This window comes from Antechinus flavipes, chromosome 3, assembly GCF_016432865.1.
Source record: "Antechinus flavipes isolate AdamAnt ecotype Samford, QLD, Australia chromosome 3, AdamAnt_v2, whole genome shotgun sequence".
Lineage (NCBI taxonomy): Eukaryota > Metazoa > Chordata > Mammalia > Dasyuromorphia > Dasyuridae > Antechinus > Antechinus flavipes.
Window position 1 is genome coordinate 173511351 of NC_067400.1, and position 20577 is coordinate 173531927.

General features: G+C 34.2%; 1 protein-coding gene across 1 annotated transcript in view; it reads left to right on the forward strand.

Moving 5' to 3' along the window:
* The window catches only part of CFAP97D2 (CFAP97 domain containing 2), a 42541-nt gene that overhangs the window by 13873 nt on the left and 8091 nt on the right, over positions 1 to 20577 (forward strand). The window contains exons 2-4 of the mRNA XM_051984260.1: positions 357 to 580; positions 10750 to 10830; positions 11919 to 12040. Of these exons, the coding sequence (XP_051840220.1) occupies positions 422 to 580; positions 10750 to 10830; positions 11919 to 12040 (362 nt within the window). The 5' untranslated portion in view covers positions 357 to 421. The remainder of the gene's footprint in view (positions 1 to 356; positions 581 to 10749; positions 10831 to 11918; positions 12041 to 20577) is intronic.

A 20577-nucleotide genomic window follows, 5' to 3' on the forward strand; every position in this document is an offset into this window, starting at 1 on the left:
TTCTTATAGTGTCTCTGTTTGTTTTTTGTTATTTGTTTCCAAATCTTGGTCATTTACTAAGGAAAAAAAGAAAAGGAGAAAAAAGGAGAGGAGAAAAGAAGAGAGGAGAGGAGGGGCGAGGAGGGAAAAAAGGAAAAGGGAAGGGAGGGGAGAGGGAAAAGGAAAATTTTAACATTATTAATCTGGTGTATTTTCTTCCTTTAGCCAATGGACAAATGGGAAAAGTGGTCATCAAAATGGAATTTCTGTTCTATTCAAATACTATTGAGAAACTATCCCCTTGAAATATTGGAATTCATGTCTTCTTTGCCATATTGTTTGAAAAACTATACCAACTATTCTTTTTCTTTCTTTAGCTTGGATGGCATGACAACTACCATGTGATGATCTGCAAACACAATTACGGTCTCCAGGGCTTTGCATGAAATTTTGTGTTAAAGTGACACCTCTGTCTGAAGAGGGGAAGGGACCCATCAAACGGTTTAAAATGCATCGACCCTGTTGCCCTCTGTTTAATTACTTTGACAATATAATCTGCCAGAAATCATGGGAGAGAGCCTACAGAGACCACAGGAGAAAGGTAGGCACAATTTTAATCTTATGATTGAGCATATATGAGTTTGATAGATAAGTAGTTATTTTCAGATCTAAATGAGAATTAGTTCTTTATTATTTCATAAATAGTTTATAGGGAGAAAAGCTTAATAAGTACCATCATCTAGTTAACTATCAGACAAGCAGTCTTTGGTGCATTCTCTCATTATTCAACCTACAGACTCAGGGTTGATGGAAACTCTTTTGATTTCATATCTATCTCTCTAACACTGTCAATTTCCTCACAGCACATTTTTGACTGCCACATCCTGGATGTATCTGAGTATGCTGGCAAGGAGGGAGGGATTCTACTACATTTTCTGTCTCAGAAGACCCTTTCCCACTATCTAATTGTTTAGGAAATTTTGTTCTTTTATTTTGTTCTGTTATTCAAACTGTGACTCCTTGTGTATTCCTTTGATTCATTAGAACAGGGAGCCATTTTTTTTTATTTTTATCAAATCCAGCATTCTGGATCTAAAAGGATATAAATGGCAAGAGGAAGGAACAGAAATTAGCTACATGAAAGAAATAATTTTATATTCAAAACCCCTGATCAACAACAGTTAAATAAGTTAGTAGTTCAACTCGTCCACTGGGAAATGAGGAAGCCTATTGGCAATATTCATCAAAGTTATAATGATCTCTGAAAAAAATGGGACTTGGCTCTTCATCCATGGTACTTGAAAGTAACATTTTGGTAGGGATTCTTAACCTGGGGCCATGAACTTTTTAAAAAAATGATAACTGTATTCTAATACGATTGATTCCTACTGTGCATTTTATTTTACACATTTTAAAAGCACTATTCTGAGAAGTCAGTAGGCTAACAGGGTCCATGACACAAAAATGGTTAAGGTCACTAATATAGCTTTTCACAGGATAGTGTCTTTTATGACTATAATGCTAATGAAGTGATATGTTCAAAACTTGTCAAGTCTTTTTAATTATGTATACTGAATTTCATGAAAGAACATGGTTTCTTCTCCTGCTGCAAGGATAGCAGAAGGAACTTACCAAACAATGTTTGTGAAATATAATTATTTTCCAAGTGATTTTAGGCAAAGTTTTAGAAATTTTTAGCACCATTTCCCATAAATTTTATTATATATGTTGACCATTTAATTCAATCTCCATTAAATATATTGTGGTTTTTAAATATGACATGTTTTAGAACATATTGTACATGTATGGTTCCTTTATCAAATGCCCTATGAAGAATTTAAAGAAATAGATAAAATTGTGCAGAGTGAGATCACAAAATGACAGAGCTGAAGGAGACTTTAGAAATAATCTAGTCCAATCCTTAAATACCTAGATGAGGAAACTGAGGCTGAAAGAGATGTGACTTGTCCAAGACTGTGTATCAAATGATGGCAAAGCAGTCATTGATATCCTAGGCCCTCTGACTACACTCCTGCATCATTCTGGCCACTTGTGAAGGGCAGTCATTGCCAACACTTATCAAACTGTATCACAGGTGTGTCAGAAAAATACTTTCATTGCTTGGGTCACCATGGTGGCTGTACAGAAGAAAGGCATTTGTTCCCATTATCCAGTCACATTGAGGAATACAAAGGAATGTTCTTAATACCCTATCTTTTCATTTGAAGCTCCAAATATATTTTCCCCACAGAAACAATGTAATAGATGCAAGTTTCTATAAAGAGACAAAATGGCATAAAGTTTGCCTAAACAAAGACTGATTTTAGGCTTTCTGATACTGGCTATGTAACACTCTCTAACATAGAAGTTTCTCACCAGAAGCTCCCTACCCAGAATTCAAAACAAATCTGATAATAAATAAATAAAAGTTTCTAGAGTATTTGGTGCACCCACTTTTGTGGCCAGCCTGTTGACCTAATCACCATTGACAACAGTGTTTCCATGGATAAATTCATTTTATATTCCAAACAGCTGACCTCTGAACAAATTTTCAAAACAGTTTGAGTTATGGACTACCAGTAAAACAGGTTTCTTCACTGTCATTTCCTATTTCAGGTTTATCACCAGAGAAACACTGTTAGGACTTGGGAAACTCATGTTGGTTGACTTTATGTTGTTGTTTCTTCAAGAGAAATAATAAAACTAAGTGCCTATCCAACAAGGTCATTGGTCAATGATGATATATATATATATATATATATGTATATGTATGTATACACACACACACACACACACATATAAATGAATCAGCACAATTTTCTGACAATTCAGAATATCATAGATTTGTACTTGACAGATACACCAGAAAATCTATGATAACTCATTTACCTGGGGGTTAAGGGGAGAAGATTATTCCCTGCCATCGTAGAGGAATGAAAGGTTTTCTCTCTTAGCAGTTTCATAGATCACAGACTGATAGGCCTTTCAGCCAGCTCATCTTCTGGTTTATCATTAGTTTATTTTCCAGAATAATTTTACATAATCCCTAATTTTTCCCTACAATTGTGTTTTTTAAAAAGTCATAATTCTGGAGAGTAATCTGGAATTATGCACCAAAAGTAATCAAACTGTGCATACCCTTTGATCCAGCAGTGTTTCTACTGGGCTTATACTCCAAAGAGATACTAAAGAAGGGAAAGGGACCTGTATGTGCCAAAATGTTTGTAGCAGCCCTGTTTGTAGTGGCTAGAAGCTGGAAAATGAATGGATGCCCATCAATTGGAGAATGGTTGGGTAAATTGTAGTATATGAATGTTATGGAATATTATTGTTCTGTAAGAAATGACCAGCAGGATGAATACAGAGAGACTTGGAGAGACTTACATGAACTGATGCTGAGTGAAATGAGCAGAACCAGGAGATCATTATACACTTCGACAATGATACTGTTTGAGGATGTATTCTGATGTAAGTGGATTTCTTCGACAAAAAGAAGATCTAACTCACTTTTAATTGATCAATGATGGACAGAAGCAGCTACACCCAGAGAAGGAACACTGGGAAATGAATGTAAACTGTTTGAATTTTTGTTTTTCTTCCCGGGTTATTTATACCTTTTGAATCCAATTCTTCCTGTGCAACAAGAGAACTGTTCGGTTCTGCACACATATATTGTATCTAGGATATACTGTGACATATTCAACATGTATAAGACTGCTTACCATCTGGGGGGGGGGGAGAGAGGGAAGGGAAACATCGGAACAGAAGTGAGTGCAAGGGATAATGTTGTGAAAAATTACCCTGGCATGGGTTCTGTCAATAGTTATAATTTTAAAAATAAATAAGTAAAAAGTCATAAAACATGATTTAGGACTTCCCTTAGGGAATAAGGCATGAGGTGCTTTGTGATACAGTAGAAAGAGCATAATCCTGAGAATGAAGAACTAAGTCCCATTTTTGACTGCCACTATTGAGAGCTCTCTCTCTCTGGGCATCAGTTTTCTCATCTGTAAAATGAGGGGCTGAGACTAGATAATTTCTAGTAAAATTCTCTTTTTCTCAGTATTTATTACTTACTATGTATGTGGTACTAATTAGGGATTAAAAGAAATAGGAAATTAGATGATTGTTAAAAACAAAACCTTATAATCTTATTGAATCTTGGAATATATATATATGTATATGCATATACATATATATATATATAAAATAACACACAAAATTACATTTAAGAAATTAACATTGTTGAGAAGAATAATAAAGTTAAAAGATTCACATAGCCAATGTTATGTTGAAGATTTAAGAGTAATCTCTTTCTTAATACAAAGACAGTTCTCCCACTCCTCTGACCATCTGTGCTTTGCTAAGAAGCCAAATCTATGTTGCTGAAATATGGGCAACAAAGACCCCCTGTCTAAGGCTTTGGGCACTGAGTCCTTGAAATAGCTTGAGAGATAATAATATTTTAACTCTTGGACCCATTGTTACTCTTTTACCACTCTCCAGCCTTCATCTGAAAAGTCCATCTTCCTTCTGACTGCAACTGATACCTTAACATCAGATGGAACTAATGTTCAGGACTTTTAGTAGGCTAAAAATATTGTGTGTTTTGTTTTTTGTTTTTTATATTTTTAAGGACTAACCCTTTTCTTCTACATTTCAGCTGTTGGCATAATTCCCAACTTTCTCATTATTTCACTAAAGAAAAGGTCATACACAAATTAAAGACTAATGGTACACATCGGTCTGTCTTTTTTAACTGTTACCTGCTAGAGTATGCATTGTAATTAAGCTTCAAGAACCATAAAATCATAAAGCTAAATACCATTCCAATGCCCTATCCCAAGTAAGAGTACTTTTTAAACTACCATTTCAGTTCAACCAAATAAATATTTTAAAATCTCTACTATGTTCTGTGGATAAAAACAAGCAAATATATTTGCCTTCAAGTAATGTATAGTCAGAGAAAAATTAGGTGGATTAAAGGGGCACCAACCAGATACTTTAATACTTAGTGAATCTTTAATTTCATCAAGAAGATCTCCCTCCACTGACATAGGTGCAATCCTCTTTTCTTTGAGAGCTGCTACAACCAAAAAAAGATTATCAGCTTTGTGATGAGCCTCTCTGAACCTGTCTGTGCTGGTCCTCAGACAAAAGAAATTTAGCTCATTGCTGGGTTCATACTTGAAACTTTTACTCTAGAGCAGAGGTTCTTAACTTGGGGTCTGTGATCTTTTTAAAGTATATATATTAAAGTAGATATATATATTATAACCACTTATTTGCAATAGTTTGTATTTTATTTTGTGCTTTCATTTTATGAATAAAGCATAACTGAAAGAGGCCCCATAGCCTTTGCCTGCCAAAGATATGTATCCCCTTATGCCCTATTGGCATGACCTTCAAGAACCCAGAGTTACTTCTGTGCTGTACTGGTGCATCAACACAGGACTAGCTTTTAGTTGATTGTGAAAGAAAAAAAAGAATTCTGAGAGGTGGACTTGAGGGAAAAATGCATTCCAGGAAAGAAATAAAGAAAAGCATTTATTAACTGCCTATTATGTGTCCTTAATGCTAAACACTTTACAATATCATTTCATTTGATCCATATCACAACCACAGGAGGTGAGTGATGTTATTATCCCCATCTTACAATTAAGGTTACATTAAGGCAGACAGAGGTTAAACAACTTGCCCAAGGTCACACAGCTATTAAATTTGAATTTAGGTCTTTCATGACTTTGGGGTCTGCCCTTTATCTGCTACACCTTATCTATCTACCTTGTGTTTTTTACAAAGTCAGTTTCACCTAAAAGGAAAATCTGATTTGTCATAAAAACCAATGAGGATTTTGTCATTGTTGTATTCCAGAGTGACAATCCAGGGCAATTTACAAAGAATATATTTTTATATAACACATACATGAGTTTATGTTCATGTATGCTATACAACAGAAAGTCAGTATATTACTTGGTTCATTCAGATATGGACTGAGATATAATCACAGTTAATTCAACAAACATTTTCTAAACTATGTATAACTACTCCCAGTCCTTCTATCTTGCAAAAGAAAAAGGTATTGCTTAAGATATCAGCAATCCAATTCAGTTTAACTCAATCCAGTAAGCATTTATTAAAATGCAAAGCACTATATAAAGACAAAACTAGAAATAGTTAAGGAGCTTATATTCTACTTGATGCCAATACCAAGTCAAAAGACAAATATATGCATGTCAGTTTGAAAAAGTTGGCATTAACAGCTGGAAGAGGGGAGTGGGAAGAAAGGTTCCCTATATTCCTCTTAACTCCCACTCTGAACATTTGAGTACAAGCTTATATCCATGCAAAGGTGTAAAATATAAAATCATTCCAGTTCTTAAAAAGCTTATAATTTACTAAGTTCCCCAGCAGCATCCTCATCTTAGATCATCAAAAATCATCCACCAAGTTGTGAACTGATCCAACCATTCTGGAGAGCAATATGGAACAATGCCCAAGGGCATATGCTTTGATCCAGCAGTATTACTACTGGGCCTGTATCCCAAAGAGATCATTAAAAAGGAAAAAAGGATCCACATGTGCAAACATGTTTGTGGCAACCCTATTTGTAGTGACAAGAAACTGAAAACTTAGTGGATGGCCATCAGTTGGAGAATGGTGAATAAGTTACGGGGTATGAATGTAATGGAATATTATTGTTCTATAAGAAACAATCCGCAGGATGATTTCAGAGGCCTAGAGAGACTTACATGAACTGATGCTGAGTGAAGTGAATAGAACGTTGTACACAACAATAAGAAAATTATGTGATGATCAACTGAGATGGACTTGGCTTTTTTTTTCAGCAGCAAAGTGATTCAGACCAATTCCAATGGTCTTGTGATGGAGAGAGCCAGAGAGAAAACTGTGGGGATTGAGGGTGGATCACAACATATTATTTTCATTTTTTGTTATTTGCTTGATTTTTGTTCTCTTTTTTTCATTTTTTTCCTTTTTGATCTGATTTTTCTTGTGCAACATGATAATTATAGAAATGTATGTAGAAGAATTGCACATGATTAACCAAAAAAAATTGTAACAAAAGGTTTTGCAAGATTGAATGTTTAAAACTATCTATGCATATGTTTTGAAAATAAAAAAAGTTTAAAAAAACTTTTAAATCATCCACCAAAGACAGAATTCTTTTTGGTCTATTGTCTTTGAACTTTTACTCAGTCTACCTAGGAATTCAATGTAACCATATTTATTAAGTACTTGCTGTGTGTGTGTTTGGGGGAGGGGGGGAGTGGAACACAAAATTTAGATAGGGTTTTCCTACATGTTGTATCCCTAGATAACTCTCTTTCTTGCCCATTCTTAGTTGCTTCTCTGATTGCCAATTCATCTGGCTCTGAAGCCTTCCATTCTCTTTGAGTTTAAAGTACAGTGCGGAGAATAAGATATAATGTAAATCACAATAATAAAAAGACAATATTGTTTTAAAAGATAGGTCCAGAAAACGACTATTGAAATTTGATGAACTGGTGAACTTTAATATTACAGGTAAAACATTCTCATTACATAAAATTGAATTCTCTCCATATGTTTTAATCCCATTTCTTCTTACTTAACTACAAAGATGTAAAACTGGCCAGCATTTAATAATTTTTTAATATAGAAATCTCTGTAGACTTATATTGTTGAAAAGTTTTTGAGAAAGCTAAAATTCTGTTATACCTATCCCTACTTCTCTATTGGCTTCTTTGATAAACAGTGAAGATGAGTTCCTTCAAAAAAATAAATTAACACTAATTTAGCCTCATGAGGAAGCAGAGTAGAAACTGAGGTTTATGCAAGACAGGAAACAATTTAGGCTATATAACACAGCTCATCTAAACTTTGTATTCTTGCCCTACTCTATATGAAGTATAATGCCTAAGGCTTTAGGAGCACAACTATGAAAGATTTATTTGCGAAGTATATTGAGCTGAATTTGAATTGTATATTTGGTTTGTGTGTGTGCATATATGTGGAATTTTTAAACTTTGTACAAGTTTTTGATAGTAATCATAAGATTAAAAAAGGGAAAATGGGGATCCCATACTAGACATTTGCTTTTGAGACTAAATTAATGATGAAATAATATTTGACTTTCTCAGGATCCCACAGTGAGTAAGTATCTGAGGCTACTTAGGGACTTGAGTCTGATAGACTCTGGGATAGTTCTCTATCTACTTTCACAGAGATTAATCTCATAGGTTAAAAAAAAACAAACTCCCTTTATCCTAGACTTGATTTTCCTTTTTTCCTTTAACTCAGCTGCTGCCAGATAGGTCTTTGGCAGTGGGCAAAAGGCCCTATTTTTCAGGGGATTTATGCCCTGTTACTTATGCATTATGGTAACCAGGGCTTTTATCTTGCAAAAATATTGAATCTTACTTTGGTTATGATGCTGCCAAATTTGTGGTTTCTTAAAAAAAATAACTATAACAACAACAACAACAACAACAAAACAAGCAAACTATCCTTTGCAACTCATTAGAGAATATCCCTACAGATGGGTTTCTTAGAACTTCACTTTCTAGCCCCAAATTTTTAGAACATTGTTTGCCCGAAGGCAAAATTCTCTATATAGATATTTTGTGTTGTAGAAAAGACTTGTAAAATCATTTGAGAAGGTCATGTAGTATAATAATTTCATTTTACAGAAGTGTTAATTGAGGCCTAGAGAGATAGTTATTTGCCCAAGGTCATACAACATGTAAGTAACCTCCTTAAGATTCAAACCCAAGTCTTTTTGTAAAATTGTGTCAATGGAATTTAATCCCACTTCTCCATTGACTCAACAGTATGTAGTCTTTTGAAAATTCTTTACTTTTTATTTCCGATTGTCCTTCCTTGACAGAGCTTCTGAATATTCCAGTTTTTGCTCCTCAGTCAAACTGGCTATCATCAATCGGTAAAACAAAACCTTAAGAACACTAGGGGAACTGCTATTTCAAAGGCCTGCTTTTTAGTACTCAAGTAATTCTCACCAATCTCCCATCTGTGTAGCATATCGGATGTTCTTAAATTCTAATTAATCCCTTTATTTATAAATTCCTCAAATTGAAACTCTACTAGTAATCTGTTTGTTTTGCTATTAACAGAAAGTTAAGGCTGTTTACTTGAAGACCTAGAATTTAAACATAGGCCATGTTACCATCCCTAATTAGTGACTTTTGGAAATACACAGTGAAATAGAAATGATCATTAGAAAGTAAGTCTTTTATTTTCACTGGATTCTTCATTTTAAAATAATAACACAATTTCTTTTTCTCTTCCTAATATAATGAGTCATTTATAGCTTTTCCATGCCCTCAAAGTGACCTTGAGATACTGAATGAAATCATTAGATCATTAATAATTCTTTTCAATAATTTTAGCCCTAAGTTGATATGGTACAGTTGAGATGATGAATAATGATGTATAAATATTCTTTCATCAAGAAGCAGCATTCATATGACTATGAATTGAAAAGCTCTAGGTGGGGACGATCTAGAGAATAGTTGTGTGGCTTGCAGTAAGTCATTTAACCTTGCAGCACTTGAGACCACCGTCTAAAACTTATACTGCAGACCCTTTAAAGATCTGCATTGGTAGAGGGAGTCATCTCACCAGAAGTTCCCTACACCAGTGAAATCACTGATAGTATGAAAAACTGTAATCTATATTTGTGTGTTATATATGTGTGAGTCCATATAAAAATATATCTCTCAACTGTTTAGGATATAATCTCTTTTCTCTTTGTGTATACATTCACTCACATATAAACAGATTTTCCTCTACTTGGCAGCGACTTCATTTACACTTTCAGAAGCCTTTGCTTATCTACCAAACCAGAAAGATTTGGAGGATAGGGTCATTCATGGGTTATGTTTCTTTCTTCCAAGAACTAAGTGGAAGAAAGGATCATCATCAGAAAGGTTAGCATGAGGACGACTTTTTGTATTGTTTTCCTCTAGCACCTCATAAAAACTTATATAAAGGTACTGCAAATGCACTTGTTTGCATGTTGTGTTTCCCTCTTGCAATTGTGAACTCCTTGAGAGCAATGACCATTTTCTGTGTGTCTTTGTATCCCCAGCATTTAGCACAGTGCCTGGCATAGTAGTTGTTTAATGTTATTTGATTGAGTGACTAGAAGAGGTTAGATCTCCACTGGTAGAGTTGTTGTTGTTTGTCTTTCCGTTTTCAAAGAGAACTATGACATCAGGGAGATGACACCATGTCGTGAAAATGTTCGGGGTTTAAGTGAGGGAGGGCTGTGCAAGGTCATCTGCCTCACTTTTCCCTTCAGAGCCATTTGAGTCCAATGGCAAGATATGGATCAGGACAACTAGTAGTTGAATAACGGAAGAGGAAGCAGTGCAAGCAGATGTTTAACCACCAGTTCTCTGAAGAAAAACAAACCTTCTAAGACACACTTTTAAGATTAATTTGCATAATCATATCTCTATTACTTTTTTAAGTTTGGACCATCAACAAAAGAACAAACAAGCCAAGTCCTGATTTGTAGTCTTTGCCTATTTTCAAAGTTTGAATACTTACACTGAAAATTAAATAATTGACTCTCTAAACTACAATAAGGTGACTTCTCCACCCACTTCACTCCCCTGTCAATGCTAGTAACATTTTTTAGGGGGAAAAACTGTGATTCCATTTCTAATAACAGCATAGCTACAAATCTTAGTAGATTTTATTTGATCAGTCTGTGACTAAAATAAAAATATTCATTTTCTGCTACAGGTTGAAACTGCCAAAGCTACTGTGGATTGTGGTCCTCCTGTGATCTACAACCATGTTCAACTCAATTTAAAGAAATTCAAGGTAGTTATAGGGTGATTTCTCTAGGCTAACAGTAAACCAAAAAGTCATTTGGAAACCCAGGAAATTTTAAAGGTCGGGCATAATAACTGTTTTTTAATCATATTTTATAGAAAGGACACAATTGGAAAAACCATTTTAACCTCACTTGTTCCTGAATAGAGCCAAAAGGCCACTTGTACTAGAAATCCTTCTATTTTTTTAGCATTAGCCCTCATCTTATTATTAATTTTTTAAAATTACAAGGGGAGATAGAAGAAATGTAGCAGTAGAAAAATGATTTTAAAAAACTATTCCTGTTAGCTAAGTAAACTACCAATTCTAAAGATTAGAGTAATTTTCACCACTTAACTAATTTTTTAAGAAATCATGGAGGGAGTAGGTATGGTATGGGTTACTCAGATAATATATCTGGTCATAAAATCAAAATGTTGTAGTTTGAGGTTTTCATTTGTTTGTCTCTTTGTTCTTAAATTGCATTGCTTCTATATATTGAGGTTAATGATGATCATTTGTAAAAAGTAGTATGAGCTCATTTTAAAGAGAAAAATAAAAGCAGGAATCAAGAAGTAGTCTTAAGTGGATGGGATAAAATGCAAATAACCAACTCAGAGCAATGGAAGGTAGCATTTCTGAATTCTAAAAAGTCAGACATGTAATAAAAAGCTAGCCCTCTCTTCTGGCCTCGATTTTTTTTTTTACTTTGGAACCCTGTGAAACCTTTTACTATGGAGATTTGCTTTTCTCTCCATTGCCGTTGTCATATCTCAGTGTTGCTGAAGTATGACCTAGTACTATCACATTGCTTTGTTTTTAACTTCTATTCAGAGCATAAAGATAGTCTTCATTTTGGTATATTTGGAGTCACAGAGGATTCATTTGAAAAACTTCCTGCCATGACTGTCTCCATGATTTCTGAAGATTTCTGTTTTGCAGCACTCAGTACCTATATTTGACTCTTTAATTAGAGGAAAGCAAATGCAGAGTAGAGGGAATCAGATAGATAGGTATAGCAAAAGTATTGATGCTACCAAAATGGACTGATTCCACTATTTTTAAAATGATCTTTTTTCTATCTCTGCACTCTACAGAAGGATGCAGAAAGGCTTCGATTTATTGACAGAGAAAATCGCTGGCTGATGGAGAGGATAGCTTTCATCATGAGGACCCAAGATGCATGTGACATCTTAAATGACTACAGACTAAGATGGTGGTAAGGGAGGAGAAGGGGGAGGAAAGTAGAGGAAAAGCTTCAGGCAACTCCAGAAGACTTTTCCACTAAAAGAGAGATAGGTTATAATCTGAATTGATAGAGGGAATAGGTTATAATCTGAATTGATAGAGGGAGTTCCATATTGATGAAATTGCAGATCCTTAAAGTATCATATAGTAATAATATTTTATCCCTTTGTGCAGTGGTTCATAGAACATTATATATAATAATAGTAGAATATAATATTAGATTAAATAATAACAGAATAAGGACTTCTCAGAACTGCTTCTATTTGAAATTCATAAAAAAGATAAGCATTGGATAATAATAATAATTCACATTTAAATAGTACTTTAAAGATTCCACAGCACATTTCATTATCACCACTACTCCCACATACCAAAGGGACAACCCTAGAATGTATAACATTATATATGACATTAAGGGTATTACAGCATTTGATGGTTAAGTAAAAAGCTGCAAAAACAAAAGCATAAAAATGAGTTTGAGGAATGAGCCACTTTGGGGGCTTAATTTAGTATTTTATTTTCCCCCAGTTACATGTAAAAACAATTTTTCAACTTTTATTTTTAAAATTGCATTCCAAGTTCTCTGCCACCTTCTCCCTAATTGAGAAGGCAATCAATTTAATATAGGTTATAATGTATAATCACACAAAACATATTTCCATAATAGTCGTATTATAAAAGAAAATATAGACCATAATTTTTAAAAAGTAAAAGAAACAAAAATTAAAAATGAATGCTTCCTTCAATCTCTATTTAGACTCTCATCAGTTCTTTCTCTGGGGATGGATAGCATTTTTCAGCATAAGTACTTCAGAGTTGACTTGGATCATTGTATTGATGAGTATGGTTAAGTCATCACTATTTATCCTACAATATTGCTATTATTGTACACAATTTTCTCCTCTTCATTTTATTTTGCATCAATTCATGTAAGTTTTTCCAGGTTTTTCTGAAAGCATCTAACTCATCATTTCTTGTAGCATAATAGTATTCCATCATAATTTAGACCACAACTTGTTCAGCCATTCCCCAGTTGTTGGGCATTCCTTAGTTTCCAATCCTTTACTACCAGATAAGAGTTGTTATAAATATTTTTGTATATAGTGTTTCTTTTCTTTTTTCTTTTTTGTTTTTTAATCTTTTCAGGGATATAGGCCTCATAGTGATATTGCTAGGTCATACTTCCAAATTGCTCTACAGAATGGTTAAACTCATGAACTCCAACAATCCATTGGTGTCTCAATTTTCCCATATCCTCATCAACATTTGTCATTTTCCTTTCCTATCCTATTAGCCAATCTATTATGTATGAAGTAGTAACTCAAAATTGTTTTAATTTGCATTTCTCTAATAGTGATTTTTCATATAGCTGTATTACCTCATTGAAAACTATTTTTTTCATATTTATCATTTCTTAATTTTTGCTAGTGGTGGAATGGCTCTTATTTTTATAAATTTGACTCATGCTTTACATATTTGAGAGATGAGGCCTTTATCAGAAAAACTTGCTTCAACATTTTTTTCACAGTTAAGATTGCTAAGTGCATTTTTTTTTGCTCCATCTTATTTACCCCATTCTATTTTCTTTCTCCTTGTACCTGTCCTTCCTCAAAATTTTACTTTTGACTGCCACCTTCCCTAATCCATCATCTCTACTATGAGCATTACTCTTCTCTTATTCCTATCGCCTCCTTTCCTGTAGGGCAAGGTAGATTTCTATACTCAATTGAGTATGTATGTTATTCCTTCTTTGAGTCAGTTCCAAAGAGAGTAGGGTTTAAACATTTCTCATAATTTATCCTATCTTCCTTTGCATTATAAAAACTCTTTTATGTTTCTTTTATATCAGATAACCTATTGTACTTCTCCCCTTCTCTTTTTCCCAATATATTCCTTTTTCTCATCCCTTGATTTTATTCTTTTTGATAATTATTTATCACATTCAACTCATACCCATACATTGTGTTAATGTATACTCCTTCTAACTGCCCTAATAATGAGAAAGTTCGTCAGAATTACAAAAATTATTTCCCCATGTAATCAAACAGGTTAACCATAAGTCCCTTATGATTTCTCTTTCCTGTTTACTTTTCTGCTTCCCTTGAATCTTGTGTTTGGAAGTTGGATTTTTTTTATTATAGCTTTTTATTTACAAGATATATGCGGAAGTCAGATTTTCTACTCAGCTTTGGTGTTTTCATCAGGAATCCTTGAAAATCTTCTATTTCATTGAATAATCATTTTTTTATTCTGAAAGATCATACTTAGTCTAGCTGAGTAGGTGATTCTTGGTGGCAATTCTAGTTCCATAGAATATCATATTCCAAGACCTCTGATGCTGCTAGATCTTGTGTTACCCTAACTGTGGCTTCACAGTACTTGAATTTACTTGAATTGTTTCTTTCTGGCTTTTTGCAATGTTTTCTCTTTGTTTTGGGAACTGGAACTTGAATTTGGCTATAATATTCCTGGGAGTTTTCATTTTGGGATCTCTTTCAGGAGGTGATTGATGGGATTCTTTCAATTTCTATTTTGTGCTGTAATTTCTTTTTTAAAAACAATGATTTTTGGAAAACACAATAATTTAAAAATTGTCTTTCCTGGATCTACTTTCGAGGTAAGTTGGGTTTTTTCCCACTGAGATAATTCAAATTGTTTTCTATTTCTTTATTCTTTTGGTTTTGTTTTGTTGTTCCTTGATGTCTCATAGAATCGTTGAGTTCTATCCTAATTTTTAAGGAATTTTCTTCAGTGATTTTTAACCTTCTTTTCCATTTGTTCAATCCTAGTTTTTAAGGAATTAATTTTCTTCAGTGATTTTTTGAACCTTCTTTTCCATTTGGCCAAAACTACATTAAAAGATGTTCGTTTCTTCAATGAATTTATGTACCTCTTTTGAACTTTGGCCTATCTTTTAAGTATTATTTTCTTCAGTAATTTTTTGTGTGTGCCTCCATGAACTAGCTGTTGACTTTTTTCTTACATCATTTTCATTTTCCTTCCCAGTTTTTTTTCTCTGTGCCTCTTATTTGATTTTTAAACATCCTTTTTGAGGTCTTCCATGGTATGAGACCAATTCATATTTTTCTTTGAGGCTTTGGATGTAGAAGCTTTGACTTTGTTGTCTTCTTCAGAGTATATGTTTTGATCTTCCTTATTGCCATAAGGATACTTTCTATAAACAGAAATTTTTTTGTTCTTTGTTCATTTTGCTAAAGTGGAACTGTATTTCCAGGGTGTAGGGCATATTGTCTCAAACTTCAGGGGGTTTGTTCAGCTATTTTCAGAGATACTTCTAAAGACTTAAAAAGTTTTCAGGCTTCCAAAGTAGGGTGTGATCCTTTAAGAAGTATGCTTACTACCGTCCTAGCTTGTGCTCTGGTCTGTGAATAAGTACAAGCACTCTTTTCTGCTCTGGAACTGTGAGGAAGGTCCCTGATCTACTATGGCTGCAAGTTTTGGTAGGCTACTCTTCTTCCTCACCCTGGGACTGTCACCCAGGATTGTGACCCGTTTTCAGAGATGGACAAAGGAAAAGAAGTCCCTTTTCAAGATACCCGTCTCAAGATATCCAGAATCTTCCAATCAATTGTGGGTTGAGAGCTCAAAACACAGCTGTTGCTGATGATGATTCAGTCACTTCCAAGGCCTGCTTCCGGTTTGCTGGAGATGAGTCTGTGCAGTGACAAACCTTTCCTGCTGACCTTTTAAATTGTTTAGGGCTGAAAAGTTGATTCACCCTGTCCTTTTGTGGATTCTGCTGCTTCAGAATTTGTTTTAGGGCATTATTTAAAGGGGTTAGGAGATGTTTTAGGGAGAACTCAATTGAGTCCCTGCCTTTTCTCCACCATCTTTTTAATCTACTCTTAAATATTTAGATCTTATATTTGGAAAATATTTTCGATTGTCTATCTCTGTGAATCAGTTTTTTGGTAAAGGATTATTTTGTTTTGCTTTCCCCAATCTCAATTTACTCCATCCCTAAAAAAAGAACCACATAAAATTTTTCTTTTATTTAGAGCTTACTATATTGGTACTGGACTTAATGTATCTTTAACCCTACTTCATCTTTGAACTCCCAAATACAAGTGATCCATGGGGCAATAGCCACAAGTTTATCTTGAGAGAAAGACAAATGAGACAAATAGAGCAAAGAAGAGAACCACAAAGAGACAGATAAAGAGAAACAAAGAAAGATATGTATATAGAAATATATAGAGAGATAGACAGAAATGGAGAGACAGAGTTTGTGTGTTTAGGTTTTGATTTTGATTTTTCATAGCCTTATGAAAACATTAGGGAAGGTGGCAGTTAAAAGTAAAATTTTGAGGAAGGACAGGTACAAGGAGAAAGAAAATAGAATGGGGTAAATAAGATGGAGCAAAAAAAATGCACTTAGCAATCATAACTGTGAAAAAAATGTTGAAGCGAGTTTTTCTGATAAAAGCCTCATCTCTCAAATATGTAAAGCATGAGTCAAATTTATAAAAATAAGAGCCATTCCACCACTAGCAAAAATTTAAAAATGATAAATATGAAAAAATTAGTTTTCAATGAGGTAATATAGCTATATGAAAAATCACTATTAGAGAAGTGCAAATTAACACAATTTTGAGTTACTACTTCATACATAATAGATTGGCTAATAGGATAGGAAAGGAAAATGACAAATGTCTTAAGAGCTGTTTCAATGCAATGATAATCTAAAATCTCTAGAATTTTAGAGATAAAAAGTATATCAAAAGGCCATTTATAAAGCCCTACAATTAGTTATTTGGTACTCATAATAGTCATTGTTTTTAAAGATCTCCAGAGATGCAAATTTCATAGATTCTTCTAAGTGCCAGTTCTGTGGGTTCATCTCTCACTGTGAAAACAAACAAACAAGCAAACAAACAAACAAAAAAGTCATGGCCTGGCCACAATTAATGGAGAAAAGTAAATTCAGGAAGATAAAAGATAGAGAGAAGGAGAAAGGAAATCATGTAAGCAAGAGCTGAGTCAGTAAAGGGTCTGGACTCAATTACAGACATGTTCAATAGAAACAATGATACCAAGGCATGAATAATCCTATCAGAACTAGAAATCATTCTATACTTTAGAGACATTTGTTCCTTGTGCTTTTGTAGCGCTTCCAGACAATTTTCCCTGAAGATTGCAGAGCATTTTAAAACTGAGACTCAGAAGATGATTTCATTACATTTGAAATAAGACCCCAGTTCACATAGCTGAGTGTGAATGTCTGCCATCAAATCAAGATTTCCAAACTTGGCTATAGGAACAACTTCATTGAATCTATGGCTCACTGCAGCTTATGACTCTTCTCATCCTTCTAACTGAGGACGAGAAACTCTTTAAGAGCCTTTTGGCTCTGACATGTCAGTCAAATGGGTGTTTGAATTTCATTTTGAAATTCAGTTTTTGGTGTGAACAGAACAGACCTCAAAATATCAAAGAAAATATAACCTATTTGTGAGTTTAAAATGTCCAAGAGGGTTCTTAATCTTTTTTTAGCATCATGGACCCCCATGGCAAGCTCTGATTCCCTTCTCAAGATAATATTTTTTAATGTATAAATTAAACAAGTTCACAATCCACAGGTTAGGAACTCAGATCTGGAACATCTGCTCTGTTTCCCCCAAAGGAATATTTGATTATTTCCACGAATTACAGTCCATTTGTGATTGTCCTATTACCATTTCACAGCATGTGCTGCTCTTAGTACAATGTGTGGCACATATTAAGTACTTAAATTCTTATTGTGTGACTGATTGTCACAATCTTGACTCTCTTCTTTAGCCATTGTATTGTACAGAATGTGTCTGGTTTCCTATGTAGATTTAGACAGCCCCCTTCCTTTAGATCAATTTGAATCTTAAGTGCCTTTAACCTTTAATAGAGTGAAACATACCCTAATTTTAACAAGGGAACTGATCTTTGGACTCTTCATCAGGAGAGAGTGGCTCATTTGGTAGAGAGAACATGAAAGTCATTATGATTAAAACATGGCTAAGTGCAAGAGGAGAGGAAAATTCTTTAAGTCAATTGTGATTTGATTTTCCATATTATCAGAGAAAAGGAATAATAATAATAATCTTTCAAGAATACATAATCTCAAAACATACATTAGATGTGTATGTATACATATATTTTTCATATATATGTGTGTGTGTGTATCTTTATTTTTATTGGCTTTAGACTTCAGTCAGAGGCCACAAAAATACACTCAGATGCTAACTTAGACACACACATATACACCACACACACACATACACACACACACACACACACACACACACACACACACACATATATACATACATATATTCCCTCTTTAGATAGCAACGGGAAGGAAGCCCTAGATTACCACATATAATTCATAATTGAGATTTTTTTAAAGGAAGAACAAAAACAAAAACAAAGCTCGGAGGAAAAATTAAAGGTACCTGCCCCTCATAAATAAGCATTTCAGAATAGTTCTCAGAAAAATGATACAGGAAATGGCTCCACACACTCACTGTGCTCTGTTTTCCCCTTTGTAATACAGAGGGCACTGGCTTGTGTACTTCCCCAGAAAAACAGAAAAGATGCTCTTTCTTCTACCTTCTTATAAACTTTGATGCAGTTGAGCTTTATGGCTGTTTTTGCTAGAAAACTACAAAATTAGAATTCAATATAGACAATACTGATGTGACTTTACATTTGTTGCTGCTATTAGTCATATCAGTTGTGTCTGACTCTTCATGACCCTATTTAGGGTTTTCTTGACAAAGATGATGTGCTATTTTTTTCATTTCACAGCTCATTTGACAGATGAGGAAATTGAGACAAACAAGGAAATTAAGTTACACAGCTAATATATGTCTAAAGCTAGATTTGAACTTGAGGAGATGAGTTACACAGCTAGTATATGTCTAAAGCTAGATTTGAACTCGATGAGATGAAGGGCAGCACTCTATCTACTATGCCACCTAGCTGTCTGTGAGTATGTGTTCATACATAATTGACAGCAATACTATTCTTCATATTTAAAATCTAGATTTATAGGCTTTTCTTAAATACCTCCTCTCTGCATAGTAGTACTAGGTTAGAAGATGAAAAAGAATCTCTCTGACTTACAAGGAGATGAGGAAACTTTCAAGGAGTCTTTTAATAAAGATGGATAAGACAAGTATAATAAGAAGTCTGAATGTGATTAGGGCAGTAGAAGGGACTAAGCAAGTTGATAGAGAAATACAAGGAAAGAAATGTCCCTTCAGGCTTCAGGGAAGGTTTCAAGAAAAAAATGGTAACTTCAAGAAAGAAAAGGATATCAATGACTAACCCTCCGAAAGAATCCCAGAATCTGTGTCTTGGAGGGGACCATAGTGACCATCCAGTCCAATGCCACTATAACACACAGCTTTATTTTTTTTTTATTTTTTTTAACACACAGCTTTAACTAAACAATTTCATGAAGAAGAAAAAAATATTCACTTATCCTAACAGTAATCAGTCATCAGTATAGCATATTTTTCAGTGTGTTTTTTTAAGTTAAGAAATATCAGTACTTCCTGGGAAAATTACTTAACTTCTCTGATTTGAGTGAATTTCTTGGTAAAATAAGAAAGTTGGACTAGATTTCTAATGTCTTTTCTAGTTGAAAGATTATGTTGCTCCTTGACTATCATGTTCGGCCATCTTATAACACAGAAAAGCACATAGTTGGCACCAAACTGTTCACCCACGAGTACAAAGAACAATTGGATAGCCCATGCATACATCAGGACATTTGGGAGAATTCAGTATATTTACCTTTTCTACTCTAAAGAGAAATGGTTCTGGAGTCAGAAGGCTTGCATTCACATCTTGTCTCAACTGCATACTATGTTGATCCTGAGCAAGAAACCATCCTGTATTTTGGTTTCTCCATCTGTATTGGACTGGATGGACTTTTTGAAAACCTTCTAGCCTTAGAACAATAGCTCTACATTCCCATAATAAGTCCTAGAATTAATGAGTCATAAAACTAACAAGATGATGGATTGGACATTTTTAAAACCTCCTAACCCTCCGAATCCACAGGAAAAGATGACAGACATCTAGACATGGTAAAAATCCTTTTGAATGAACATTGGACAACTCTAATACTTAAGAACCCTGAATTGATAATTAATTTATTAAATAGAGGCAGGCATGCCTGATTCTTTGGGTACTCAACAGGAAAGAACATAATTTATGTTCTTAGGAAATTATGTGGCAATCTCATTTAATTAAGTGCAGACCATTAGGGAGGCAAAATGTCCAGAAAGGCAGAAATAAGCAATGAAAGAGGTAAATGGCACCATGAGGACAAGGAATGGGATATTAAAGGAAGGCAGCATGTGAAAGAGGATAGGGATAACTCATGTATCCATGGATTAAATTCGGAGCACTAAATGGCATGAATGTGGTGGAGAGGGAAGAGCGCTATGCTGAGATAAAAGGAGAAATTCAAGTTCTCATTTTTATAGAATTTGGAGGGGAAGG